We start from the raw sequence: 27,738 nt of genomic DNA on the forward strand, positions 1-27,738 counted from the left end.
GGGCTGTCACCCCCCAGAGGACAGGGACAGGGTGTCCCCAGCACTGCCAGTTCACAGCTCCAGTGTCCCCCAGGGCTGTCTCTGTCCCATCGGGGCTGTCACCCCCCAGAGGACAGGGACAGGGTGTCCCCAGCACCACCAGTTCACTCCCCCAGTGTCCCCCAGGCTGGCTCTGTCCCATCTGGGCAGGACAGGGACAGGGTGTCCCCAACACCACCAGTTCACTCCCCCAGTGTCCCCAGGGTGGCCCTTCCAGGCTGTTCCCTTTCCCTGTCCAACATCTCACAGGGGCTGGATTTGTCCCCTGGCCCTGCACTCCGTGTCCCCCTCCCAGCCCGGCCCGGCCGTGTCCCTGCCAAACATGAGGTCACCGAGGGGAAAGGCTGCCATATATGACATAAATCCCTTTCTGATAAATCCTTCCCCAAAGCCAGCAGAGCGGGGTGGGAAAAGGGGCTCGATGGAGGCTGTGCCAGGAATCCCACGGAGCCAGGGGCAGGATCCCAGCCCAGCCCATCCAGGGGGACACCCCCAAACCCCAGAGCCACCCCTGAGCCCAGAAGCGCTGCCAGCTCCAGGACTCCGCGGCTGCGGGACCCCGGGCAGGGCTGGGATCCTTTAGAGCCTAAAAAGGAAAGGTTTGGCCCCCGCAGCCAATCCAGCCCGGGGATGCTCGCAGGAACGCCAGGCATCCCCCGGCACAGGCGGCTGCGACGGCCAGGGGGCGAGCCCTGCTCGGCCCTTCCAAACTCCCCGCGCCCCCAGCACCGCCCTGGGAGGGAATGGAAACGCCTGGAACCTCTGGGGATGCTGCTGAGGATGGGCAAAGCTGTGAAATGAGGGATTTGGATCCGTTCAGTTTGCTGAGGTGGAGATAAGAGTCGCTCCCTGCCTATGGGAACCCCCCCAAAACACACGACCCGCGTTGTGACAGCCAATAAATCATCACTGCCGAGTGCAGTTTGTGTTTGGGGTTCAGCTCCTCCCAGATCCAACCTGATTTTGGGTGATTTTAAGGTGTGACAGGGTTGTCACAGCCCATAAATCATCGCTGCCGAGTGTAGTTTGTGTTTGGGGTTAGATCCAACCTGATTTTGGGTGATTTTAAGGCATGACAGGGTTGTCACTGCCAATAAATCATCACTGCCGAGCGTAGTTTGTGTTTGGGGTTCAGCTCCTCCCAGATCCAACCTGATTTTGGGTGATTTTAAGGCATGACAGGGTTGTCACAGCCCATAAATCATCGCTGCCGAGTGTAGTTTGTGTTTGGGTTCAGATCCAACCTGATTTTGGGTGATTTTAAGGTGTGACAGGGTTGTCACTGCCAATAAATCATCACTGCCGAGTGTAGTTTATGTTTGGGGTTAGATCCAACCTGATTTTGGGTGATTTTAAGGTGTGACAGGCACATCTGGCACAGGGTGGGTTCGTGGGATGCAGTGCCAGGATGTTGATGTTCACTGACACACAAAGAGGACTTGGGGTGGAAAAATGGGATGAAAAAGCTGCCAGGTGGGGCCTGAGCTGAGGAACTCCCAGCTCTGAGGATCCTGGAAACCTCCCTGGGAAGGTTTATCAGCCACTGGGATAACACAAAAGTGGTGATGAGCCAGCAGCTCCTCTCCTGGAGCCAGCTCCCACCTGAGAGGATGAGGAGCTGGGATAGATCCCTTGGGATATTCCCCAGGGATGAGGAGCTGGGATAAATCCCTTGGGATATTCCCCAGGGATGAGGAGCTGGGATAAATCCCTTGGGATATTCCCCAGGGATGAGGAGCTGGGATAAATCCCTTGGGATATTCCCCAGGGATGAGGAGCTGGGATAAATCCCTTGGGATATTCCCCAGGGATGAGGAGCTGGGCTAGATCCCTTGGGATATTCCCCAGGGATGAGGAGCTGGGATAAATCCCTTGGGATATTCTCCAGGGATGAGGAGCTGGGATAAATCCCTTGGGATATTCCCCAGGGATGAGGAGCTGGGCTAGATCCCTTGGGATATTCCCCAGGGATGAGGAGCTGGGATAAATCCCTTGGGATATTCTCCAGGGATGAGGAGCTGGGATAGATCCCTTGGGATATTCCCCAGGGATGAGGAGCTGGGATAAATCCCTTGGGATATTCCCCAGGGATGAGGAGCTGGGATAGATCCCTTGGGATATTCTCCAGGGATGAGGAGCTGGGATAGATCCCTTGGGATATTCCCCAGGGATTTGAAGGAGTTGCTGCTTTGGGAGATGTGATTTCCCACTCTGTGTCCCCTCGGGGTGGGGAGCTGCGGGATGAACATGGAAACCGCACCCCTCCTCCTGAGCATGGCTTAAATTAATTAATCCAGGCTGAAAACGAGTTGCCAGAGATGTCCCAAAGGCTCCTGTTCCCAAAAGGAACTCTGGAAAAAAGCTGGGAGCAGCACTTGTCACGCAGGGGCTGCTGCAAACACGACAACCCCCGAAGAAACGGATCCCACCCCGCGCCAGACCCCACCCCATGGAGAGAACTCCAAGAAAACCAGCGGCACAGGAGGCCCAGCCTGGATAATCCCATCCATGTGTGCCCAAAGGAAAGGCACAGGATGCTGCCAGGACAAGCACAAGACACGAGGAGGGCAGGCAGATCCAGCCCCTTCCCCTCCCCATGTGCCCCCCAGCCCATCCTGCGGTGCCACGTGGGGATGTGGAGCCCTCCCGAGCCTCAGCACAGCTGTTTTCCACCTTGGAATTCTGCTGTTTCCCTCCCCACGGGGCTGGGGGCTCGGTCTGGAGGGTGGGGAAGGAAAAATCTCGGCTTGGCACCCGACTAAAGCACCTCCAGGAGGGTCCCGCAGCGCAGCGACGTCACGGAGCTTCCCGCAGCTCTGGGATGTGCAATCGGGGATCTGGGAGCGTGGAAGTGCTGGAAATCCCATCTTGGAGTGGGATGGAAGTGGTGAAACTGCTGGAAATCCCATCTTGGAGTGGGATGGAAGTGGTGAAACTGCTGCAAATCCCATCTTGGAGTGGGATGGAAGTGGTGAAACTGCTGGAAATCCCATCTTGGAGCGGGATGGAAGTGGTGAAACTGCTGGAGTTCTGTCTTGGAGTAGTGATGGCACCCAGGAGAGCGAGTGTGACCAGGAAAGGGGAGGAAATGCCCAGAAATCCCCTGAAACACCTCTGGGATTCAAAGCAGGGCCACATCCAGAGATCTGCAGCCCTGAGATGCTGAAAGAGGGGATCCCCAAGGAGGCTGGGCCCTCTTCCCTCCCCAGGCAGCCACAGGAGCAGCGCTGAGCTGGTGTGGGGCTCAGAGAGGTTTGATTTCAAAGCACAGCAAAGATTTATCTGCTCCTGGAAGCTGTGCTGAGACCGAGCAGCCCGGAACGAGGGACAAAACAGGGCAGGGGTCAAACTGGGTGAGTCCCAAAAGCACTTGAAGAGGTTTCCACAGCTCAGGGTCACGGGGAAGCTCCCCAGGAGGCTGGTGGGGCGTGGATTAGAGTTTAACAATTGCTTTTTAGTGTTGGTTTCTGTCTCTGTGAGCTGGCTTCTCCCCACAGCTGGAGCCCCGGCCCCCTCTGCCAGCCCCACAGCAGGCACTGAGGTTCCTGAGGGCAGGGATCTGATTCCACCATGGGGGAGGGAGGGGAGGGATCACTACACCGTGGAAATCATCTGCTACAGGAGAAGAAAACCGATTCCCTAGGCCTAAAAGGAGGGTGGGTGGCTCCTGAGAAGGGAGAAGGCAAGAGGTTTATCGGAGATCCATCATCACCACGTCTCTCTCCACTATTGACACGTGATTGCAGGTCTGGAAGAGAGGAGAGGAAGGGACAGGGGGTTATTCAGATGTTCCCACAGCTCAGGTGAGTCTCCTCTACCTCCTGACACATCCTGCAGCCAGAGATTTGCCCTTGGATCCAGTTCCTTGGATCACCTCAACTGCTGGCCCTGCCTGCACAGGCACAAAATCACAAATCCCCCCTCAGACAGCCCTGGGCTGCTGCCTCTCCCTGCTCCTGCAGCCAGGAGCTCTGCATCCCACCTCTGACAGCTGGAAAAACCTTGGGAAGCTCCTGGGCTGCTGCCTGTCCCTGCTCCTGCAGCCAGGAGCTCTGCATCCCACCTCCAACAGCTGGAAAAACCTTGGGAAGCTCCTGGAGCTCCTGGGCTGCTGCCTCTCCCTGCTCCTGCAGCCAGGAGCTCTGCATCCCACTGTCAACAGCTGGAAAAACCTTGGGAAGCTCCTGGAGCTCCTGGGCTGCTGCCTCTCCCTGCTCCTGCAGCCTGGAGCTCTGCATCCCACCTCCAACAGCTGGAAAAACCTTGGGAAGCTGCTGCCTTGCCCTGCTCCTGCAGCCAGGAGCTCTGCATCCCACCTCCAACACTTGGAAAAACCTTGGGAAGCTCCTGGGCTGCTGCCTCTCCCTGCTCCTGCAGCCTGGAGCTCTGCATCCCACCTCTGACAGCTGGAAAAACCTTGGGAAGCTCCTGGGCTGCTGCCTTGCCCTGCTCCTGCAGCCTGGAGCTCTGCATCCCACCTCCAACAGCTGGAAAAACCTTGGGAAGCTCCTGGAGCTCCTGGGCTGCTGCCTCTCCCTGCTCCTGCAGCCTGGAGCTCTGCATCCCACCTCTGACAGCTGGAAAAACCTTGGGAAGCTCCTGCACCTCCACCCTGGGAGAGCAGCCCCTGCCAGGCTGAGCCTCCTGGTCACAGCCCAGCTCCTCAGCGTGGATTTAATCCAAGTCCAACACACCAAATCCCCTCCCCACAGCCCCCACAGAGCTCACCGTGAAGAGAGGGGGGTCTTTGGGGTGTGGGTGGAACCCCTTCTGCCGGCAGGATGAGATCTCCTCCAGGCCATGCTCCGTCAGCTTGAAAAACCCTGTCCTGGAGCAGAGGAACAGCAGCTCTGGAGCTGCAGCTTCTGCAGGCCCAGCCACAGCCCCTGGGACACCTTTGGGGCTGGGACTGAGGGACACCCCAGCTCCTCAGGAGCTCCTCTCCCCACCTCTGAACCTCCCTGGGACACCTTTGGGGCTGCTCACCTGGAGCAGGGACTGAGGGACACCCCAGTTCTTCTCCCCACCTCTGAACCTTCTGCCACATCCCCTGGGGCACATTTGGGGCTGGGACTGAGGGACACCCCAGCTCCTCAGGAGCTCCTCTCCCCAACTCTGAACCTCCTGACAGCCACAGCCCCTGGGGCACTTTTGGGGCTGCTCACCTGGAGCAGAGACTGAGGGACACCCCAGTTCTTCTCCCCACCTCTGAACCTCCCTGGGACACCTTTGGGGCTGCTCACCTGGAGCAGGGACTGAGGGACACCCCAGCTCCTCTCCCCACCTCTGAACCTCCTGCCAGGGGTGGACAAGCCCTGCCAGCCACAGCTCACAGGAGCTGTCCAGTCACACTGGGACATTCCACACCCCCAGTGCCAGGAATCTCAGAGAGGAAAGGTGTGGCTGAGAGCCCAGGCAGAGGGAAGAGCCTCCCCAGCCCTCACTCCTGCAATCCACACTCACTCCTGGTATTTGGGAGAGCACACGATGGCGATGGACTCCGGCAGCATCATCTGGTAGGAGCAGTGGGTGTGCAGGTCCACGCTGGACAGGAAGGCTGTCTGGGTGGGGTGGGTCTGCAACAGGGACACGGGGACAGCAGTTACAGCAGGCTGGGAAAACCCTCCCAGGGGATCCTGTCTGCCAAAGGAATCCAAGACACAGCTCCTCACAGGGGACACACCTGGGGAATTCATGGAATTGTGGAATGGTTTGGGATGGAGGGACCTCAAACCTCATCCAAGCCCTGTCCAACCTGGCCTTGGACACTTCCAGGGATCCAGGAGCAGCCTGGAATTCCATCCCAGCCCCTCTCCACCCTCACAGGGTAGAATTCCTTCCATCTAACAGAATTCCTTCCATCTAACCTGCCCCTAGCAGTGGGAAGCCATTCCCCCTTGTCCTGTCACTCTCCCTGCTCTTGTCCCAAGTCCCTTCCAGCTCTCTTGCAGCCCCTTTATTTTATTTTTGGACTGTCCTAAAACGTGTGCTCCTCTTTTCCATTTGGAGTTACCTACAAAAGGAGCTCTACATTCCTGCCACATCCTGGGAGAAATCACACCTTGAAGCCACAACAATGTCCTTGCAGGCCATTGGAGTGCAGCTCCTGGGGCTCAGCACATCCCAGGGACAGCCACAGCATTCCAGGACACCCCATTCCATGGAGGACACCCCATTCCATGGAGGAATATCCCATTCCATGGAGGATTATCCCATTCCATGGAGGAATATCCCATTCCATGGAGGAATATCCCATCCCATGGAGGAATATCCCATTCCATGGAGGATTATCCCATCCCATGGAGGATACCCCATTCCATGGAGGAATATCCCATTCCATGGAGGACACCCCATTCCATGGAGGAATATCCCATTCCATGGAGGAATATCCCATTCCATGGAGGATTATCTCACTCCATGGAGGAATATCCCATCCCATGGAGGAATATCCCATTCCATGGAGGATTATCCCATCCCATGGAGGGTTGTACAACCCCAGACACCTCACCCAGCTCCTGCTGACAGCTCTCGCTCCTTTTGCTGCTTGGGGTTTTTTTTTGTTTTTGCCAAGAGCAGCAGGAGGCTCAAAGGAATTCCAGAGTGTCCCCAAATGTGGCAGGGCTGTCACTGCAGAGCTGGCCCTGGAGCAGCCACCCTGCACGGAGCAGGAGCAGCAGCATTTCCTTGCCCAAGCCCTCAGGCAGCTGCTGCTTTCCAGAGATTACTCAGCTTTGCTTGGCACGGATCCCACTGCCAAAGGCTCTGTGGGGACAGCCAGGGGAGGAGCCTGCAGCTGGCACAGCTCAGGGACACAGCGTGGGAGATGTGTCCCTCCAGGAAAGGAGCTGGGGGTGCCCCAAAGAGCCACCAGAGGCAGCTTTTAGCTGGAGGAAACAAGAGTTTCATGTCCAAGATCCCACCTCCAGAGAATCCCAGGATGGGTTGGGCTGGGTGGGACCTTGAAGCTCATCCAGTGCCACCCCTGCCATGGCAGGGACACTTTTCCTGTCCCAGGCTGCTCCAAGCCCTGTCCAACCTGCCCTTGGACACTTCCAGGGATCCACAGCTGCTCTGGGCACCTGTGCCAGGGCCTCAGCACCTCACAGGGAAGAGTTCTGTCCTAATAATCTCATCTAAACCTTTCCTCCCTCCCTTTCAAAGGGTTTGATGCTTTAGGAAGGGATCCCAACATTAACCAGGCCTGGATTTCCCCATCAGAGCAGTGAACGAGACTGTACCAGAGAGAGAAAAACCCAACCAGAGGTTGCTGCCATTCCCTGCCATCTCCTCCAGAAAACTTCTCCCCCAGCAGCCCTTCCCCTTGGGGCTGGGAAGTGCCAGGGAAGGAGACTCACATGGATCCAGCCCAGGGTGACGAGGCCATGCTGGTCCTGGATGACGAAGAGCTCCTCCTCGTTCTCCGTGGTGCAGGAGTCGGGGCCTCCCAGCTGCTTGGGGACGATGACGTGGGTGATGGTGAACTCGTTCCTCATCTGCAAGGCAGTGGCAGCACATGGAGGAGATCCCATTCCATGGAGGATGTCCCATTCCATGGAGGATGTCCCATTCCATGGAGGATGTCCCAATCCATGGAGGATGTCCCATTCCATGGAGGAGATCCCATTCCATGGAGGATATCCCATTCCATGGAGGATATCCCATTCCATGGAGGATATCCCAATCCATGGAGGATGTCCCATCCCATGGAGGATGTCCCAATCCATGGAGGATGTCCCATTCCATGGAGGATGTCCCATCCCATGGAGGATGTCCCATCCCATGGAGGATGTCCCATTCCATGGAGGATATCCCATCCTCAGGCATGAGGGAATTTCCTAAACCTTGGAACAAGCCCATGGATGCATCCACCACCCCTCTGCAGGTGCAGCTCCAGGTCACTGACAAAGGAGTTGCGGGATTTTCTTCCTGTTTCGTTCTCAGAGGAGCCCTGGACACCCCCCAAACCCAGCTCCCCACCCTAAAGGGGGTGATGCCTCATCCCTAAACCATCCCCAGTGTGTGGGAGCAGCTGGACTGCAGGAGGTTGCTACATCAAACAACATTTCAGAGCAAACTTCTGGGAGTGACTCAGGGCAGATGGGCTGGAGCTGCCAATAAAACCGGGGCACGCAAAGTCTGGGGGAGAAATGTCCTGCCAGCCCTGCCTGCGTGAGGGCCACCAGCTGGGACACCCAAAGGAGGCCTGGAGCTGCCAGGAATGTCACCAGGAATGTCACCACTGGAGAGAAGAAGCTGGATGGGGACTCGGGCTGGCACCTCACTCAGGGTGGGGAAACCCTGAGGACGAGGGAAGGGAGAGGCACGCCATCCCTAACACCCTGACACCACCCTGAAGAATTCCAGGGTCCTTGAGCCACTTCCAAAGTGACAAACAGGTGACAAACAAGTCCCTGTGTCACTTTTGGGGTCTCCACTGGGGGTGTTCCCTTACCAGCTTCCCGCAGAGGATCCCGCAGGTCTCCACGCCCCGCACCGTGTTGGCGTCAGCCAGCTGCAGGAACTTGTGGCACAGCTCCCTGGGGACAATGACCTGGCGAAGGACATCCACGCCTGCATCTGAGGGGAGCACAGTGAGCACAGTCAGGAATTCCTGCAGGTCCCTCAGGGCAGGGTCTGAAGGGATGAAATGGAGGAAAATCCATCTGGGAAGATAAAAGTCTCCTTCCAGGGGCGGGCTCAGGGAAAGGTGGCACTTGATAAAGGACAGGGAAAAGGGACATCTCTCAGGGAAAGGGAGGTGGAGAGGGGAAGGATCCTCTAGCAGGGGGCCAAAAGGAGTCTTTTGTTAGCAAAAATGTAACCACACACCCTCAGAAAATGTTATTTAAAGCAGGACGTGTGGCTGGGCAAGACTCAGCCCTTGGACACGTCTGAATGGGTATTTTGGAACCACATTTAGTGGAATTTGGCCAGGAGGAGGATTCAATTCCCCCAGCCAGCAGCTAAACCCCAATCTCCAGCAGGTATTTGGATCAAGGAAAGGCCAACAGGCTGCTGCAGAGCCTGGAAGAGCAGAGGAAAGGCAGGGAGGGCACATTCCCAAGAGGAGACAGCTCTCCCCAGCCCTGGGAGCAGACAGCAGCCAGGAGAGCAAACCCCCAGGAGGGATGGAGCCACAATCAGGAGATTCCAAGAGAGGTTGGCTGTGTTTGGATCAGCCCCAGCAGGGGAGAAGGGATGCTCCAAGAGGTACTAACTGTTCTCTGTGCTCCCCAGAGCACTGGGCTTCAAAGATCTGTCCACAACGGGAGGTTTGGGTGGGACACTTCCCGCTGATGGACTTGCTGGGTGAACTGGAGAGACTGGAACCTTTGGGATTGAATCTGTTGGGGGCTTTTCCACGCCAGGGATGAGGGGTCCATCCACAGACTCTGGCTCTGGCTTCCCAAATTCCTGCACTATCCTCAGGCGTTCCTTCTCCAGCTCCTGCCGCCGGATCATCTCCTCGAAGGCGTGGAACTGCTCCTGCTCTGCCTGCTGCTGCTTCATCAGGGCTACCCGAGTCTTCTCCTCCTCCAGCTGCTGCTGCAAAGCCAAAGTGTGTGCAAATCACTCCTCCTCCTCCTGCTGCACGGGGGAACACGAGCAGAGAGGGGGGACACCGGCCCAGGGAGCAGAACACGAAGCCTCTGCAGAGCCCCAGCTCAATCCTAAAGGCTCTGCAAAAGGTCACCAGCAAACAGCATTTTCTGCAGGGAAACTTCAGCTTGCAGGGCCCAGATCCAGCTGGACCAAGGGCAGGAAAACCACTGCTTTACCCTCCCTCTTGCATGGAATTACAGTCCCAGGCTGATGTCCCTCTATCCTGTCTCTACAGACACACAGGACTGTGCACAGAGGTGACCCCCACACACCCCCAGATCCTTGCCCACGCTGAGTTCCTGGACTGTGAGGTCTGGATGTGGTTTTGGGACAGAGTTTGCACCAAGCAAACAGCCCCAGCTCAGGCTGCAGAGGGAGAAGAGCCAGGGACACCTCTGACAGAGTCACCCACAGCAAGGGACGAGCCTGGATAAAGTTGGGGCCACCCAGATTGGACATTCCCGAGCACTCAGGGAACTCTGGAGCTCCTGAGAGGCTGAGGGGCTCCTGGGGGAGCACAGGCCTCCAGTCTCCTGTCACTCACCTCCTGCTCCTTGTACTTAGCATAGTCCTTGGCGTACCTCTTTAGCAGCTCCTCCTTGAGCTCTTCGGCTCGGGGAAACGCTACTTCCTTCAGTTTCTGGGGGAGGAAACACAGCCTCAGCCTGGGCCAGCCCCCAGGCAAGGAAAACAAAACCTGAGCAGCTCAGGAGTCCAAAAACCAGCACTAAAATCACTGAGTGAGAGCTCAGGCAGTGCTGTCCTTTCCTCTTGTGGCCAGCGCTGAGCAGAGAGCTGCAGCTCCTTGTGGCTGTGAGGAATCTCCAAGGATTCCCTGGAAAGTTTGGACACTTTGGACATCCAGCCATCACACGTGGTCTTTAAAAAGCAGGGAGTTGAAGAGGGAAGAGAGGACACCCCAGTGCTCAGCGTGAGATAAACTGGACACCACAGCCAGACCAGTTGTCCTGGCCTAACCAGGACACCAGTGCAAGTGCAGTGGGGTAAGAACCCCCCAAAATTGTGACTCAAGAGAATCCTGGAATTGTTTAGGTTGGAAAATACCTCCAAGGTCATTGACTTCAACCATTCCTCCATGTCCACCACTAACCCACGTCCCCCAGGTGTTTTGAAACACTTCCAGGGATGGTAGAAGCCGGTGCCAGGACTGGACAATGCTTTTGGGGAAGAAATTTTTTTCCACATCAAATTTAAACCTCCCCTGGCCCAGCCTGAGGCTGTTCCCTCTCCTCCTGTCCCTGGGAGCACAGCCTGGCTGTCCCCTCCTGGCAGGGACTTGTGCAGAGCCAGAAATTCCCCCTGATCCTCCTTTTCCCCAGCCCCATTCCCACCTCTGGACACGCTCCAGCCCCACAGAGGATTTCTTGGAGTGAGGGGCCCAGAACTCAACACCCAAAGGATCAGAACTTGGCCAAGCCAAGGCTCCTCAGCATTTGTGTGGCTCACTCACCCCAGAGCCACAGAAGCCCAAGCTGGATGACCTGAGCACGTTCCCACTTACTTTGACCGTCTCCCTTTTCTCAGGAATGACGGCGCTTTTGTAATCGCGGTGCTGCGGCAGCTTCTCGATGAAGAGCCTGGAAAAACGGGACAGAAGCTGCACTTGAGGACACTCAGTGGCGTTTTGGGGGATCCCTGTGCTCCCTCTCAGGGCAGTCTGGCTGTCTGCAGGAACCCCCCATCCCATAACAGCCCCTGGAGCTCTGCACTCAGGAGATCTCCCTGGATCCCAAGGGATTCACACAGGTTTTCATTCCACCTGGCCTCTGGAGGTGATCCTCAGGAGATCTCCCTGGATCCCAAGGGATTCACACAGGTTTTCATTCCACCTGGCCTCTGGAGGTGATCCTCAGGAGATCTCCCTGGATCCCAAGGGATTCACACAGGTTTTCATTCCACCTGGCCTCTGGAGGTGATCCTCAGGAGATCTCCCTGGATCCCAAGGGATTCACACAGGTTTTCATTCCACCTGGCCTCTGGAGGTGATCCTCAGGGATAACACCTTTGTTTTGAAGAGAACCATTAATAATCAGCTCTGAAGCACTGAGGGCACAGGGTGACCTGCCCACACCTGGGATTCCTGGGATTCCAGCTCAAGGACTTGGCTGACTCAGAGCTCCCCTGTCCTTCTGCACACAGAGTTTGTGCAGGAGGGGAAATTAACTCCAACCTTGGCCAGGGAAAGCTTTTAGCTGAGCTAAAAGCAAGTTAACAGCCCCAGCTGCTGCACCTCTGGGCTCTGCAGCCTCAGCACCCCAGGTATTCCAGGCAGGAGGGAGAATTCCGTGCTGGATTTGGGGAGGGAAATCAAGACTGAGCTCAGCATTGTCCCACTCAGCTTCCACTGGCCCCAAACTGCTCCCAGCCCCGTCCAGCCTGGCCTGGGACACTTCCAGGGATCCTGGGGAAGCCACAGCTGCTCTGGGAACGCTGTGCCAGGGCCTCCCCACCCTCCCAGGGAAGGATTTCTCTCTGACACCCAAGCTAAAGCTCTGCTGCTCCCTCTTGTCAATGCCCAGCTAAAAAAGTCTCTCTTTATTTCAGAAGCCTCCTGTAAGTGCTGGCAGGCCACAGAGATCCTTCCACGAGTTCTACAAGCACTAAAACAAGGAGAAAATCCCACAAACAACGGGCAGATCGCTCTGGCTCAGCTCTCTGAGGCTCCCCAGGCTTGAGACACCTCGAGTTCACCAGGCTGAGCTTAGCCAGGCCTTTCTCTCCTGCAAGCTGAGCTTTGCTGGCTCTGGGCATCCACAAAGCTTTGGGGATAACTCAAAATCCCTGCCCTCCTTCAGGAGGATGTTCCAGGCACAGGGAATGAGGGAATTCTGTCACAGACAGCAGAACAAACCAAGCAAATCCAAGCAGGAAAAGCTCAGGGGGGGGCACAGAAACTCTGAGAAACCTCTGTGTGTGTGTGTGTGCAGCAAACAAACCCAGCTGCTCCAAGCCCTCCCTGAATTCTCCTGGTGAAGGATGCAGGATCAGCAGAGCCAGGGCACAGCCTGGAGCTCTCCCAAAGCCCAGCAAGGTCCCTGCTCCCAGCTGGGGGTGTGAAGTAGGTCACTGTGCCGAGGAGACACAACGAGGCCCCGAGCGCTGCCAGCAGCTCCTAGATTAAAATGGAAGGGATTAATTAGGAAGGATTAAGAGCAGATGCTGGCCTGGGCAAGATGGAAAAACCAGCAGAGACAGCTGGGCTTCCACAAGTCAGGAAGTGGGGGGAAAAAACTGGGCAGGAGGGCTCAGGCAGCCAGAGGGAAACTGCAGGGCTGGATTGGGACAGAAAAAGGGCTGGAACAGCTCCTGTTTCCTATGGACAGCCCTGCTGAGGCCTGGCAAGACCAAAACCTCCCACAGCCAGGAGTTTTGGGCTGGTTCAAACCTCTGCCTGCTCCCAAGCCCAGTGCAGCAGCTGTTTGGCACCGAGCAGCACAGCCAGGACTATTTTTAAGCCCAGCTCCACTGCCCAGGCCAAGCTGGTGGCTCTCGAGGCCCTTGGGACACCCCCATGAGTCCCTGGAGCTGATCCAAGCAAATTGAGGAGCCCCAACATTACAGACAAGTTGTGTCTTATTATTTTTCTTTCTTATTTGGCTCAAAGTTGTGTCTTATTAATTTTTTCCCCTTCTTATTTGGCTTTAACAAATTAACCCCAGTGTTCCTGCTGGTGATTCAAGGAAAACCCACTTGGATCAGGGCAGGAGAAGCTGCTCAGGACCACAGGCAAGGAAAGGCTTGCAAGGTTAAAAATCCTGGAGATAGTTACAGAATCCTGGAATGGCTGGGATGGGACCTCAAACCTCACCCAGTGCCACCTCCCACTGTCCCAGGGTGCCCCAACCTGGCCTTGGACACTTCCAGGGATCCAGGGACAGCCACAGCTGCTCTGGGAATTCCATCTCATCCCCTCCCCACCCTCCCAGGGAAGAATTCCTTCCCAATATTCCATCCATCCCTGCCTTCTTTTCAGTTTAAAACCATTCTCCACTCTCTGCCTGTGTACAAAAAGTCCCTCTCCCTTTTTATAACCCCTCTTTAGGCAGCAGAAGAGACTCTCAGGTCTCCCCAGAGCCTTTTCCTCTCCATCCTGAACGCTCCCAGCTGCCCCTCTGTTGGAGTCTGAGATACAGACTGGGTGCCCTTGTTTCTAATATTTAGTTCTAGGATTTAAGGAAACACTGAATTTCATAGAATATGAAATTCATGTGCATGTTTTCATGGTGATACATGAAAACAAATGTTAAAGTTAGATAGGAAAAGTGTAAATGTGTGAATTAGAAAGTTTCTTGAGTCACTGGGTGAATGGGTTGAGGTTTAAAGTAGTTTAGAGAACAAGAGATAAGATGGAGGATTTGGGGTGTTGTCTCTTGTCCTTCTTCTTTCTTCTTCATGTTCTTTTCCTAAGGGTTTTTGGGTGGTTTTAAGTGATTGGGTAGAAAATGTCACAGTGCTGCACTCAGGTGTTGGGTCATTGGGTCACTAAGAAAAATAACTTAGTTGGCATCTGTTAATTGGGTAAATGGACATATAAAAGACCTTGAAGAGGATCTTTGTGAGCCATTTTACCCTTTTCTATCATAGTGCACACAGCTCCTTGTACCTTGTAATGCTGATAAGAAAAAATAAACAACTGAGACCAAAACTGCCTCCCTCTTGTCAATCTTCAGCTCAAAGGGAAAAAGAACCCAAATCCAAAAGTCTAGAGATGAGACACCCCACTCCCAGGAAAAGGAGAGCAGAGGAAATCCACGAGAGGCTGCAGTGAGCTGCCAGTGCCTCCTGCTGCTCTCTGGCTCAGGACACCTTGAAAACATCAAACCCTCTGCTCCAGCTCCAGCTCCTCACCTTCACTGCAAGAAATGATGCTGCCTTTAAGCTCCTGTCTTTCCTGGAGCAATCCAGGAGCTCAGGTTTGTCAGCACCGGAGAAATCCCACCGGGGGAAGGTTTTCCACCCTTCCAGGCTGGAAATGCCAGGAGCATTTGAAAGCTGCAGGGAGCACAACCTCTGGCTGCTACAATCAAACATTTGTTTAGTTAAAAAGTTCCTCCTTCGGCCCCAGCTGCCTTAAGGGGCCTGGAACCTTTCCCAAAGGTTTTTACACTCCCCAGCTCCCAGAGCAGTCGCCACCATGCCCATAAAAGCTCAGCAAGTGTGAGGCGGGGAGGAAAGCTAAGCAGAGAAAAATGTCTTGGGTTGAAGGGGCAGCAACCCTGCACGTGGAGGGAAAATGCCCACGGAGGTGCCAACAGCGTTTTGGGTGAGTGGGCACAGCACAGAGGACACCAGTGACACCACAAGGGACAGAATTAGAGAAAAAAAATCCCTACCAAAAAAAAACCTGAAAAAAACCCTACAAAAAAACCCTACAAAAAAAACCCTAAAAAAAACCGTACAAAAAAAAACTCTACAAAGAAAACCCTACAAAAAAAAACCTACAAAAAAAAACCCCTATAAAAACAACCCTACAAAAAAATCCCTACAAAAAAAACCTTACAAAAAAAACCCTACAAAAACCCCCCCACAAAAAAAACCTGAAAAAAACCCTACAAAAAAAAACCCTACAAAAAAAACCCTACAAAAAAAACTCTACAAAAAAAACCCTACAGAAAAACCCTACAAAAAAACCCTACAAAAAAAACCTTACAAAAGAAAATCCTACAAAAAAAACCCTTCCAACCTCCCCTGACCAGTCTGAGCTGCATCTGTGGATTTGTACCTGTCCAACACCTCTGTGGCTCTGTGCCTCACGTTTCCAACACCTCCTGACCTGTCTGAGCTGCACCTGTGCCTGTCCAACACCTCTGTGGCTCTGTGCCTCACCTTTCCAACATCTCCTGACCAGTCTGAGCTGCTTCTGTGGATTTGTGCCTCACCTTTCCAACCCCCCTGACCAGTCTGAGCTGCACCTGCGCCTTTCCAACACCTCCTGACCAGGCTGAGCTGCTTCTGTGGATTTCCAGCACCTCTGTGGCTTTGTGCCTCACCTTCCCAACATCTCCTGACCAGTCTGAGCTGGATCTGTGGATTTGTTCCTTTCCAACATCTCCTGACCAGTCTGAGCTGCATCTGTGGCTTTGTTCCTGTCCAACACCTCTGTGGATTTGTGCCTCACCTTCCCAACATCTCCTGGCCAGTCTGAGCTGCACTTGTGTCTTTGTTCCCTCCCAACCCCTCCTGGCCAATCCCACCCGCTGTAGCACCCCAAATCCCTTTAGAAGCAGAGCTCCAACCACAACCCACAGCTGTGGAGCTCTCCCACCTCCCCAAACCCCTGAGACCCCCATGCCAGCCCCCCTGCAGCCCCCATCCTTACGTGTGGAGCTCTCCCACCTCCCCAAACCCCCGGTGTCCCCATGCCAGCCCCTCTGCAGCCCCCATCCTTACGTGTGGAGCTCTCCCACCTCCCCAAACCCCTGAGACCCCAATGCCAGCCCCCCTGCAGCCCCCATCCTTATGTGTGGAGCTCTCCCACCTCCCCAAACCCCTGAGACCCCCATGCCAGCCCCTCTGCAGCCCCCATCCTTATGTCTGGAGCTCTCCCACCTCCCTAAACCCCCGGTGTCCCCATGCCAGCCCCCCTGCAGCCCCCAGCCTTACGTGTGGAGCTCTCCCACCTCCCTGAGACCCCCATGCCAGCCCCCATCCTTACGTGTGGAGCTCTCCCACCTCCCTGAGACCCCCATGCCAGCCCCCCATAGCCCCCAGCCTTACGTATGGAGCTCTCCCACCTCCCCAAACCCCTGAGACCCCCATGCCAGCCCCCCTGCAGCCCCCATCCTTACGTATGGAGCTCTCCCACCTCCCCAAACCCCCATGCCAGCCCCCCATAGCCCCCATCCTTATGTGTGGAGCTCTCCCACCTCCCCAAACCCTCGGTGTCCCCATGCCAGCCCCCCATAGCCCCCATCCTTACGTGTGGAGCTCTCCCACCTCCCTGAGACCCCCATGCCAGCCCCCCTGCAGCCCCCAGCCTTACGTATGGAGCTCTCCCACCTCCCCAAACCCCCATGCCAGCCCCCCATAGCCCCCATCCTTATGTGTGGAGCTCTCCCACCTCCCCAAACCCTCGGTGTCCCCATGCCAGCCCCCCATAGCCCCCATCCTTACGTGTGGAGCTCTCCCACCTCCCTGAGACCCCCATGCCAGCCCCCCATAGCCCCCAGCCTTACGTGTGGAGCTCTCCCACCTCCCCAAACCCTCGGTGTCCCCATGCCAGCCCCTCTGCAGCCCCCAGCCTTATGTCTGGAGCTCTCCCACCTCCCCAAACCCCCGTGTCCCCATGCCAGCCCCCCATAGCCCCCATCCTTACGTGTGGAGCTCTCCCACCTCCCTGAGACCCCCATGCCAGCCCCCCATAGCCCCCATCCTTACGTGTGGAGCTCTCCCACCTCCCCAAACCCCCATGCCAGCCCCCATCCTTACGTGTGGAGCTCTCCCACCTCCCCAAACCCCCATGCCAGCCCCCCATAGCCCCCATCCTTACGTGATGTACTTGTTGTAGAGGATGAAGGCGTGCTCCAGGTTGCCCTCCTCGCGGTAGACGGTGGCCATGCGCAGCATCTCCACTCCCGAGCGGAAGTAGCGGCGCGGGGGGATGTCCTCGCTCACCTCCACGCTGCTCCCGGCCTGGATCAGCCGCCGAACGCGCTCCTCCGGGGCCAGGCCGGCGCTGCCGGGGCCCGGCATGGTGACACGCATGGGACGGGCTCTGCGGGGACACACGGAGATCACGGGAATCACGCGGGGATCACGGGAATCGTGGAATCACAGAAATCACGGAATCACAGAAATCATGGAATCACACAGTCACAAAATCATGGAAATCATGGAATCACAGAAATCATGGAATCACAAATCATGGAATCACACAGTCACAAAATCATGGAAATCATGGAATCACAAAAATCATGGAATCACAAATCATGGAATCACACAGTCACAAAATCATGGAAATAATGGAATCACACAGTCACAAAACCGTGGAAATCATGGAAATAATGGAATCACACAATCACAAAATCATAGAATCATAGAAATCATGGAATCACACAATCACAAAATCATGGAATCACAGAAGTAATGGAATCACTGAATGGTGGAAATCACAGATTTGTGGCAATAACGGAATCACAAAGTCGTGGCATCGTGGAATCCCTGAATCACGGAAATCATGGATCACACAAATCATGGATCACACAAATCATGAAATCACACAATCACAAAATCATGGAATCAAATCCCTTCCTCAAAATAATCCCTGCCAAGGCTCACGGTCCTTTACAGGGAGAACAGACCCCACTCACACCCTGGGACCCCCTCTCTAAATCCCACAGCACCCCTCAAAATAAAGTGCCCAAATCACCCCCCCCACAAACTCCAGCCCCTCCCCGGCTCTGTGGAAAGAGGGGTGACCCCTCCCCAAAATCGGAGCCCTTGGGAGAGCAGGGAAGACCCCCCTGCACTGACTGTCCCCACAAACAGCCCCTGTGAAAGGAAAAGACCCCCTAAGCAAAGCCCCCCGGGAAAGGGGAGCCCCAGAACAAATCCCCGTGTTCTGAGGGGAAACATCGCCCGGTCAGAGCCGCCGGACCAAATCCCCGTGTTCTGAGGGGAAAGATGGCCCGGTCAGAGCCGCCCGGACTGGATCCTCCGTCCTGAGGGGAAACATCGCCCGGTCAGAGCCGCTGGACCGGATCCCCGTGTTCTGAGGGGAAAGATGGCCCGGAAACAGCCCCAGAACGAATCCCCGTGTTCTGAGAGGAAAGATGACCCGGAAAGAGCTGCTGGACCGGATCGCCTGTCCTGAGGGGAAAGATGGCCCGGTCAGAGCCCCAGAACGAATCCCCATGTTCTGAGGGGAAAGATGGCCCGGAAACAGCCCTAGAACGAATCCCCGTGTTCTGAGAGGAAACATCGCCCGGTCAGAGCCGCCCGGACCGGATCCTCTGTCCTGAGGGGAAAGATGGCCCGGTCAGAGCCCCAGAACGAATCCCCGTGTTCTGAGGGGAAAGATGGCCCGGAAAGAGCTGCTGGACTGGATCCTCCATCCTGAGGGGAAAGATGGCCCGGTCAGAGCCCCAGAATGAATCCCCGTGTTCTGAGGGGAAAGATGGCCCGGTCAGAACTACCCGGACCGGATCCCCTGTCCTGAGGGGAAAGATGGCCCGGTCAGAGCCGCCGGACCGAATCCCCGTGTTCTGAGGGGAAAGATGGCCCGGTCAGAGCCCCAGAACGAATCCCCGTGTTCTGAGGGGAAAGATGACCCGGTCAGAACTGCCCAAGCGGATCCCCTGTCCTGAGGAGAAAGATGGCCCGGTCAGAGCCGCCGGACCAAATCCCCATGTTCTGAGAGGAAACATCGCCCGGTCAGAGCCGCCCGGACCGGATCCCCTGTCCTGAGGGGAAACATCTCAAAGCAGATCCCCCTTCCCAAAGATAACCCTCCCATAGCCAAACCCCCGCCGGGATTCTCCTTCCTAAAGTGAATACGGCACAGCCGGAACGCTCCGGAGCGGGTTCCCCTCCTTACAGAGAAGACTCCAGAACCCCCCGACCGCGCCTCCACACGAGACCCTCCGGCCCCCCCCCCCTCCACAACCGGAGCGGCCTCTCGGGAGAGGTCCCAGCACCACGGTCCCGGCGGTTCGAGCCGCCCCCGATGCTCGGAGGGTCCCCCCCAGCAGAGGTCGGGAGCCCCCAGAGCCCTCCCCATCCCCGGCCCAGCCCTGACCGGACCTGGCGCGCCCGCCGCCGCCGGTTGCCCTCAGCACTTCCGGGTTCTTCCCCACACGCCCGGAGCACCGCCCAGCCTCGCTTCCGGCAGCCAATCAGAAACCGCCTCAACATCCGGGTATGTAGCACCCACACCCACTCCCGCCCTGCCGCTTCCGTTCCCTCCGCGGTACGCCGTGCGTCATGACGTCACCGCTCATGTCTTAAAGGGGCAGCGCCCGCGGAAAGGCCCAGCCCAAACCCGGCCGTTTTCACCCCAAAACCGGGCGAGCCCCTCCCGACCCCCCCGGAGCGCGGATCCTGCACGGGCCCCTGCGGGAAAATGACCGCTCCACACCCAGGCTGCAGTTTGCACAGCGTGGAAATTTACTTTAGCAAAAGTGAGTAAAAACGAGACACAAAAATCCGGCGTTTCAGGCCCAATCCCGTTTCTGCCTTGAGGAAATCAACAAAAACCCGTTTTGTTGAAAGTCCTAGGGATGCCTGAGGATTTCTTTAGGATTATTGCAGCTCTGCTTGAGTCTGTGTTTATTTTTATTCCCTGCATCCCCCACGGGTCAGACTCTGCTCAGCATCACGTTAAAAAAATTCCGTGTAAAAGCATCTGGGGGCAATAAAATAAATCAGATTAAAAAATAGCCCTGTTCAGCTGCTCCTGGCTGAGCCACAGCTGTCCCCTGAAGCCCAGGGAGGGTTTTTGCTGGTGGAAATCTCTGGTGCTGTCAGGATATTTCCTGCTGTCTCAGTTTGTGTTTCCTGCGCCGGCGTTTCCTGGCAGGTGAGGGCTCCTGGGGCAGCCAGGGATGGGGGATCTGGGGGGAGAACAGCTCCTTGTGCTGCTTCTTGAGGGGTGGGGAAAGGCAAAAGTTCTTGGGGGGGAAAGTGCAGGGTTGTCTGTGCTCTGGGAAATTCTGCTCCAGGAAATTCTGCTGCCTCTGCTCCAGGAAATTCTGATCCAGGTGATTCTGCTGCCTCTGCTGCTTCTGTTCCAGCTTCCTCTGCTCCAGATGATTCTGCTCCAGGAAACCCTGCTGTCTCTGCTCCAGGTGATTCTGCTCTGGGAAACTCTGCTCCAGCTTCTTCTGCTTCCTCTGCTCCGGGAAACTCAGCTCCAGGAAACTCTGCTCCAGATGATTCTGCTCCAGGAAACTCTGCTGCCTCTGCTCCAGTTTCTTCTGCTCCAGCTTCTTCTGCTTCCTCTGCTCCAGACAATTCTCCTCCAGGTAACTCTGCTCCAGGTGATTCTGCTGCCTCTGCTGCTTCTGTTCCATGTTCTGCTCCAGCTTCTTCTGCTTCCTCTGCTCCAGCTTCTTCTGCCCTTGTTCCAGATGATTCTGCTCCAGGAAACTCTTCTGCCTCTGCTCCAGATGATTCTGCTGCTTCTGCTGCCTCTGCTCCAGACAATTCTGCTCCAGGAAACTCTGCTGCCTCTGCTGCTTCTGTTCCAGATTCTTCTGCTGCCTCTGCTCCAGATGATCCTGCCCCTGTTCCAGATGATTCTGCTGCCTCTGCTCCAGATGATCCTGCCCCTGTTCCAGATGATTCTGCTCCAGATGCTCCTCCAGCTTCTTCTGTCTCTTCTCCAGCTTCCTCTGCTGTCTCTTCTCCAGCTTTTTCCGCTGTTTCTTCTCCAGCCTCCTCTGCTTCTTCTGCTCCAGCTGTTTCTGCTCCAGCTGTTTCTGCTCCAGCTGTTTCTGCTCCAGCTGTTTCTGCTCCAGCTGTTTCTGCTCCAGCTTCTCCAGCTTCTTCTTCTCCAGCTGTGCCTGTCCCAGGGCCCCGTGCCTGTGGCCCTGCTCCTGGGGCTGTCCCTGAGCCGTGGGGCCAGGCTGCTGCTTCTTCCTGGAGCTGCTGGGACTCCTGCAAGGAAATTGGGGATCAGCACCCGAAAAGGGCTGGCTGGGAACTCCCTCAGCCCCTCTGGGTGCACCCACAGCCTTTTCCTGCAGCGTGGAGGACACCTGGAGAGGTTCACTCCTGATTTCTGGGAGGTTTTCACTGGGATGCATTTCCAGCTCCTCTGAGGGAGGAGGGGAAGGAGCCACGGCTGTGCCAGAGCTGGACTGGCTCCCAAACGTGTCTGGACTGGCTCCCAAACATGTCCTGGGGATGTTTTGGGAGCTCCCCACAGCCAGGAGCCATTTCCCAGCTCTTCCCTGCATGCCCTGCCCCAGGAGAAACCCAGAACAGCAGCAGAGCTCCCACCTCGCTCTCAGGAAAGAGCTGCCTCACTTGGCTCTCCATTCCCTGCAAATTCCTGGATTTCCCTGCAGATTCCTGAATTTCCCTGCAAATTCCTGGATTTCCATGGAAATTCCTGAATTTCCCTGCAAATTCCTGGATTTCCCTGCAGATTCCTGAATTTCCCTGCAGATTCCTGAATTTCCATGGAAATTCCTGGATTTCCCTGCAAATTCCTGGATTTCCCTGCAAATTCCTGGATTTCCATGGAAATTCCTGGATTTCCCTGCAAATTCCTGGATTTCCCTGCAAATTCCTGGATTTCCCTGCAAATTCCTGGATTTCCCTGCAAATTCCTGGATTTCCCTGCAGATTCCTGAATTTCCCTGCAGATTCCTGAATTTCCCTGCAAATTCCAGCTGAAGAACATTCCAGCCCCTCTGGGATCCTGCTCCCACCCTGCCAGGATGTCATTCCATCCCTACAAGATCTTCACTGCTGGTGTTTTGGCTCCCTTTTCCCAGAGGTTTTTCCTTTCACCCTCCCACAGCTGGCACAGCCCCTGCCTGAGCTGCAGCTCATAAAAATCCAGCTGGAATTTGTTTTTCCTCCCAGGAAAAGGGGAAAACACCTACCTGGGCACTGCCAGGGGTGGCTGCTGCTGCTTTTGGGGCTTGCCTGGGGTGCTGCCTTTTTTCCTGGAGAGATCTGAGCCCAAATTCTTCAGCTCACAGCTGCTTTGGAAGGGAAATTTAAGGAGAAATCCAGATGTTTTCACTGGAAAAACTGAGTTTTTCACTCCCTGAGTGATCACATCAGCTCATTCACACTGGATCCCTGCCCTTCCCATCCCTGCTCACCCAGAAAAGGGAGCCTGGCTGTTTTTCCATCCAGTTCCAATCCCAGAATGGTTTGGAAAGGACATTAAATCCCACCCAATCCCACCCCTGCCATGGGCAGGGACACCTTCCCCTATCCCAGCCTGCTCCAACCTGACCTGGGAAGCTTCCAGGGATGAAACAGCCACAGATTTTCTGGGAATTCCATCCCAGCCCATCACCAGCCTCCCAGGGAGGGATTTCTCCCAACATCCCACCCAACCCTGCCCTCTGTGAGCTTTAAACCATTTTTAAACCATTTTAAAATACTTTAAACCATTTCCCCCTTGCCCTGCGTGCTCCCCCAGCTCCCACCTCCCCTCCTGGAGCTGCCCTGAGCTCCATCACCTCCTCCAGCAGCTCTCCTCCCTCCTGGAACGCCCAGACTCACTTTTTCAGGGCTCTCCTCTGCAGATCCTGGATGTAGTTTGGTCTCTCCATGGGATGCCCTCGAGACTTGTTGAACACTGGGGAGAGACAGAGTTACCCCAACACGAGTCAGCCTTGGGGCTGCTGAGCAGTTTAAACCCCCCAGAAGGGTTTGAAACTCCCCAGAAGGGTTTGAGACCCCTCCAGAAGGGTTTGAAACTCCCCCAGCAGGATTTGAAACCTTCCAGAAGGGTTTGAACCCCTCCAGAAGGGCTTGAGACCCCCCAGAAGGGCTTGAGACCCCTCCAGAAAAGTTTGACCCCCCTCCAGAAGGGTTTGAACCCCCCCATGAAATCCCCCAAAAGGGTTTGAGACCCTCCAAAAGGGTTTGAACCCCCCCAGAAGGATTTGAGACTCCCCAGAAGGGTTTGAGACCCCCCCAGAAGGGTTTGAGACCCCCCCAGAAGGGTTTGAACCCCCCCATGAAATCCCCCAAAAGGGTTTGAGACCCTCCAAAAGGGTTTGAACCCCCCCAGAAGGGTTTGAGACTCCCCAGAAGGGTTGGAGACCCCCCCAGAAGGGTTTGAGACCCCCCCAGAAGGGTTTGAACACCCCCAGAAGGGTTTGAACACCCCCAGAAGGGTTCAAACCCCTTCACCAAGCAGAGTTCCCCCCCTGGAGCCATACCAAACCTCCCTGAGCATTCCCCAATCCCAGCAGGACACTCACACTCGATGGCAGCATTTGGCTCCATGCCTTCAACATCAATCAGGTACCTGCACAGAGCAGCAAGAAATCCCTAATTAAACAATTAATTATGAAAACTCTGATGGGTTGGTAATGATTTAAACAGGAAAAAATAAAAAAAAAAAAGGAGTGGGGAGTTTGAAACCTTTTATTTAAATACCAGAATGGTCAGCATTTAATGGTGAATTTTGGGATGAAAACCCCCTGCTAACAAAAGCTGTAAATCCATGCAAGTCTGGGATCACAGAAATCACTCCTCTCTTGTTTTCTGCTGGAAATGGCACCACTGAAGCTCACCTGAGCCAGCAGAGCTCACCTGCAGACCAAGTAGCCAGTCCTGTTCAAGCCATGCGTGCAGTGCACCCCGATGAGTTTATCTGGAACACACACAGGGGATGTTCAGCTGTTTCCCCTCCCAAATCTCCCCAAATCTCCCCAAAATGAGCCCATCTGCATCAGCCCTCCATCAATGAACAGCAACAACCACGCACACCACCGTAGCTATGCCTAATTAGCACTCAAGTTCATCCACTAATTAATCCTGGCAGCTCATCTGCACAATCCCAGAGCTCAGAGTGGATGGAGGCACAAATCACCACGGAATCCTGCAGTGGTTTGGGTTGGAAAGGAGCTCAAAGCCATCCAGTGCCACCTCCTGCTGTCCCAGGCTGCTCCAAACCCATCCAGCCTGGATTATCACAGCCAACCTGAATTCCTCCACCAGGAAAATCCCAATTTATTGCCTCCACATTCCCACACCAAGAGGAGGAAAAGAAACTCCCAGCAGAGTCAGGGAGATCCACGCTCACCGTTGTCTTTGTTGTCTGTCAGAAACTTTTTCACCAGGTAATTGAACCTCAGAATGGTTCTCCTGTTTGGGATCTCACGTCCCATGGTCAGGATCTTTGAGTACCTCAGCGTGGAGGGCAGCTCCTATAGGAAAAACACTCAATCATTTAAAAAAAAAAAAGCACAATCTTGCTAATTAAAGAATCACAGGTAATAAACCAGAATGATGAATCTTCCCACCGAGCCTCAAAGAGCAGCTACGCAATTTTAGGTTAGAAAAACTCTGTTTTACTGCCTGGACAGAGAATATTTTGGGTTATTCCTTTGCTCTGTTTTCCCCTTGGGGAGGATGGGGCACAGAGTGAAGCTGCAACACCTTTCCCATGACTGCCCACCCAGCTCTGCCCCTCCTCAGCAGCATTCCCAACCCTGGGCTGGCTCAGAGAGGATCTGGGGGTTGGAGATTCCATCAGAAACCCCTCACTGGCCTGCCAGAGGATTCCAGGCCCTCCCACCCTCCCAGGCTGCTGTTTTTGGGGAGAATCCCCGGGTTTTTGGGCGCTGACCTCGCGGCCGTAGTAGCGCGTGGTGTACGTCAGGTCGATGATCAGCCCCAGCTCCTCCTGCCGCTCCCTGACCTTCCTGATGAGGTCATGAGGGGAAAATCTCTCTTCTGGCAGGAGGTTCTGCTCAAAACTCTGCGGGAAGTGATGTTTTTAGTTCAGTTATTGAATCTGGGCGTGCTGTGGTGGGTGGGGAGAGGCTCCTGCTCTGGAGATCGGGGATGACTCGGGCAAGAGGAACCAGCTGAAGCAGGACAGGGTTTGGTCACTGAATCCTGGGCTGGTTTGGGCTGGAAAGGAGATTAAAACTCATCCAGTTTTACTGGCAGGGATGTGCTCAGAGCCTCAGAGCTTTGGGGATGCTCAGCTGAGAGCTCCCAAGGGCGAGGGATGACTTTTAACCGCGGTGAAACCCCGCAGCGAGAAACGCACCCAGACGCTGCAGGTGGAAGCTGCAAACCACGGATTCAGCTCAAAACCACGGAATCACAGATCCACCGAGGCTGGAAAAGCCCTTCAACACCATCCAGAGCCAGCTGTGGGCACCCCAAACTTCCCCAGGCGGTTCCAATGCCCTTCTCAGGAAGAAATTCCCCCTGATGTCCAGCCTGAGCCTGCCCTGGCCCAGCTGACCCCCTCAGAGCCCCCAAAATCCAGCTGTGACCCTCAAGAACTCTCTCAAGGATCCCCAGAGCTGCTAAGCAGCCCCAAAGTGCCCCCCTCACCTTCTTCAGGGGCACCTTGAAGGCGATGAAGCGCGTGCCCGGCATCCTGCAGCCCAGCGGGATGTAGTCGGTCCACCTGCACCCGTGGGGGTGAGAACCCGGCTCAGAGACCCCGGCCCGAGCCCCCCAAACACCCCCAGACCCCCAAACACAACTCCCCCCCGGCTTGGGAATCACAAATTCACCAGGACAGAGGATGCTGACAATTCCTCAATGTGCAGGGATCCTCCAAACACCCCCTGATCTGTGGAACACCAAACGCCCTGTCCTGGGGACCCTCAAATTCCCCCCAGTCCTGGGGACCCTCAAAACACCCCCAGTCCTGGGGACCCTCAAATTCCCCCCCTGTCCTGGGGACCCCTCAAACTCTGCCCAGTCCAGGGACCCTCAAATTCCCCCCAGTCCTGGGGACCCTCAAAACACCCCCAGTCCTGGGGACCCTCAAATTCCCCCCCTGTCCTGGGGACCCCTCAAACTCTGCCCAGTCCAGGGACCCTCAAATTCCCCCCAGTCCTGGGGACCCTCAAATTCCCCCCAGTCCTGGGGACCCTCAAAACACCCCCAGTCCTGGGGACCCTCAAATCCCCCCCAGTCCTGGGGACCCTCAAAACACCCCCTGTCCTGGGGACCCTCAAATTCCCCCCAGTCCTGGGGACCCTCAAACTCTGCCCAGACCAGGGACCCTCAAATTCCCCCCATTTCTGGGGACCCCTCAAACTCTGCCCAGTCCTGGAGACCCTCAAATTCCCCCCAGTCCTGGGGACCCCTCAAACTCTGCCCAGTCCAGGGACCCTCAAATTCCCCCCAGTCCTGGGGACCCCTCAAACTCTGCCCAGTCCTGGGGACCCTCAAATCCCCCCCAGTCCAGGGACCCTCAAATTCCCCCCTGTCCTGGGGACCCTCAAATTCCCCCCTGTCCTGGGGACCCTCAAATTCCACCCCTGTCCTGGGGACCCTCAAATTCCCCCCCAGTCCTGGGGACCCTCAAATTCCCCCCAGTCCTGGGGACCCCTCAAACTCTGCCCAGACCAGGGACCCTCAAATCCCCCCCCTGTCCTGGGGACCCTCAAATTCTCCCCTGTCCTGGGGACCCCTCAAACTCTGCCCAGAGCAGGGACCCTCAAATTCCCCCCATTTCTGGGGACCCTCAAATCCCCCCCAGTCCTGGGGACCCTCAAATCCCCCCCAGTCCCGGGGACCCCTCAAACCCAGAGAGCTCAAACCGACCCCAGCCTGGGAAGAAGGAGCCTCAAACCTTCACCGGCTCGGGACTCTCAAATCCCTCCCTGGCTCAGGAACCCTCACACCCTGCAGGCTCAGGGACCCTCACACCCTGCAGGCTCAGGGACCCTCACACCCTGCAGGCTCAGGGACCCTCACACCCTGCAGGCTCAGGGACCCTCACACCCTGCAGGCTCAGGAACCCTCACACCCTGCAGGCTCAGGGACCCTCACACCCTGCAGCCCCTCACACCCTGCAGCCCCTCACACCCTGCAGCCCCACAGAGCCCCTTCCCCACGACACCCGTGTGACACCCGCCGCCGCTGCCCGAGTCCCGGCTCCCTCCCAGCGGCCGGGAGGAGCCCCCGGGAGCCCCCGGGCGGGAGGAGCCGCGCTCGGGGCCGCGCTCGGGGCCGCGCTCACCGCTCCGGGACGCGTGAGGCCCCCCTGCCCGCCATGATGGCGACAGCGTCGCGCCCGCGCGTGACGTCACTTCCCGGACTCGCGGGGCACAGCGAGGCCACGCCCACAAAGCGAGACCACGCCCACCAGGGAGATAGGCCACGCCCATCAGGGAAAGAGACCACGCCCACAAGAGGAGGCCACGCCCCCCGCGGTGCCCCGGGGCTCTTGCGCCGCGTAGCGGTCACAGGCGGTACCGCAGCACCGAACCGGCACCGGAGGGGAACCGAACCGGCACCGGAGGGGAACCGAACCGGCACCGGAGCGGCACCGGAGCGGCACCGGAGCGGCACAGAACCGGCACCGGAGCGGCACCGGAGCGGCACAGAACCGGCACCGGAGCGGCACTGAACCGGCACCGAACAGGCACCGAACAGGCACTGAACCGGCACCGAACCGGCACT

At 56.3% G+C, this 27,738-nt stretch overlaps 3 protein-coding genes across 6 annotated transcripts; all 3 read right to left on the minus strand.

Moving 5' to 3' along the window:
* Positions 1 to 127: 127 nt before the first annotated feature.
* LOC131589522 (uncharacterized) lies at positions 128 to 2,949 on the minus strand. The gene is made up of 2 exons (XM_058859095.1): positions 1,376 to 2,949; positions 128 to 1,283 (listed from the first exon to the last, which is right to left on the minus strand). Exon 1 carries the CDS (start codon positions 2,635 to 2,637, stop codon positions 1,576 to 1,578), a length of 1,062 nt encoding a protein of 353 aa, XP_058715078.1. The 5' UTR covers positions 2,638 to 2,949; the 3' UTR covers positions 128 to 1,283; positions 1,376 to 1,575.
* A 47-nt stretch (positions 2,950 to 2,996) lies between these two features.
* On the minus strand, positions 2,997 to 19,530 carry STAMBP (STAM binding protein). Its single transcript, XM_058859092.1, is given in 11 exon segments — positions 2,997 to 3,787; positions 4,768 to 4,867; positions 5,503 to 5,615; positions 7,395 to 7,532; positions 8,492 to 8,616; positions 9,258 to 9,585; positions 10,187 to 10,282; positions 11,165 to 11,240; positions 17,153 to 17,377; positions 19,405 to 19,457; positions 19,459 to 19,530. Coding segments are annotated over 11 exon segments (1,368 nt in total). The 5' UTR covers positions 19,516 to 19,530; the 3' UTR covers positions 2,997 to 3,730.
* A 219-nt stretch (positions 19,531 to 19,749) lies between these two features.
* DUSP11 (dual specificity phosphatase 11) lies at positions 19,750 to 27,367 on the minus strand. Of its 4 annotated transcripts, none has more exons than XM_058859090.1 (10): positions 27,296 to 27,367; positions 25,651 to 25,726; positions 24,929 to 25,060; positions 24,383 to 24,506; positions 23,890 to 23,950; positions 23,556 to 23,602; positions 22,849 to 22,924; positions 22,215 to 22,316; positions 20,791 to 21,258; positions 19,750 to 20,757 (listed from the first exon to the last, which is right to left on the minus strand). In XM_058859090.1, the coding sequence occupies exons 1-10, from the start codon at positions 27,328 to 27,330 to the stop codon at positions 20,124 to 20,126; spliced, it is 1,755 nt and encodes a 584-aa protein (XP_058715073.1). In that variant the 5' UTR covers positions 27,331 to 27,367; the 3' UTR covers positions 19,750 to 20,123. The 4 variants fall into 4 exon arrangements, with proteins under 4 accessions (XP_058715073.1, XP_058715074.1, XP_058715072.1 ...); XM_058859091.1 differs by having other exon boundaries at positions 19,750 to 20,302; positions 20,429 to 21,258; XM_058859089.1 differs by having other exon boundaries at positions 19,750 to 21,258; positions 22,215 to 22,313.
* Between the last annotated feature and the right edge of the window lie 371 nt (positions 27,368 to 27,738).

Source organism: Poecile atricapillus, chromosome 29 (assembly GCF_030490865.1).
Source record: "Poecile atricapillus isolate bPoeAtr1 chromosome 29, bPoeAtr1.hap1, whole genome shotgun sequence".
NCBI classification, from domain to species: domain Eukaryota; kingdom Metazoa; phylum Chordata; class Aves; order Passeriformes; family Paridae; genus Poecile; species Poecile atricapillus.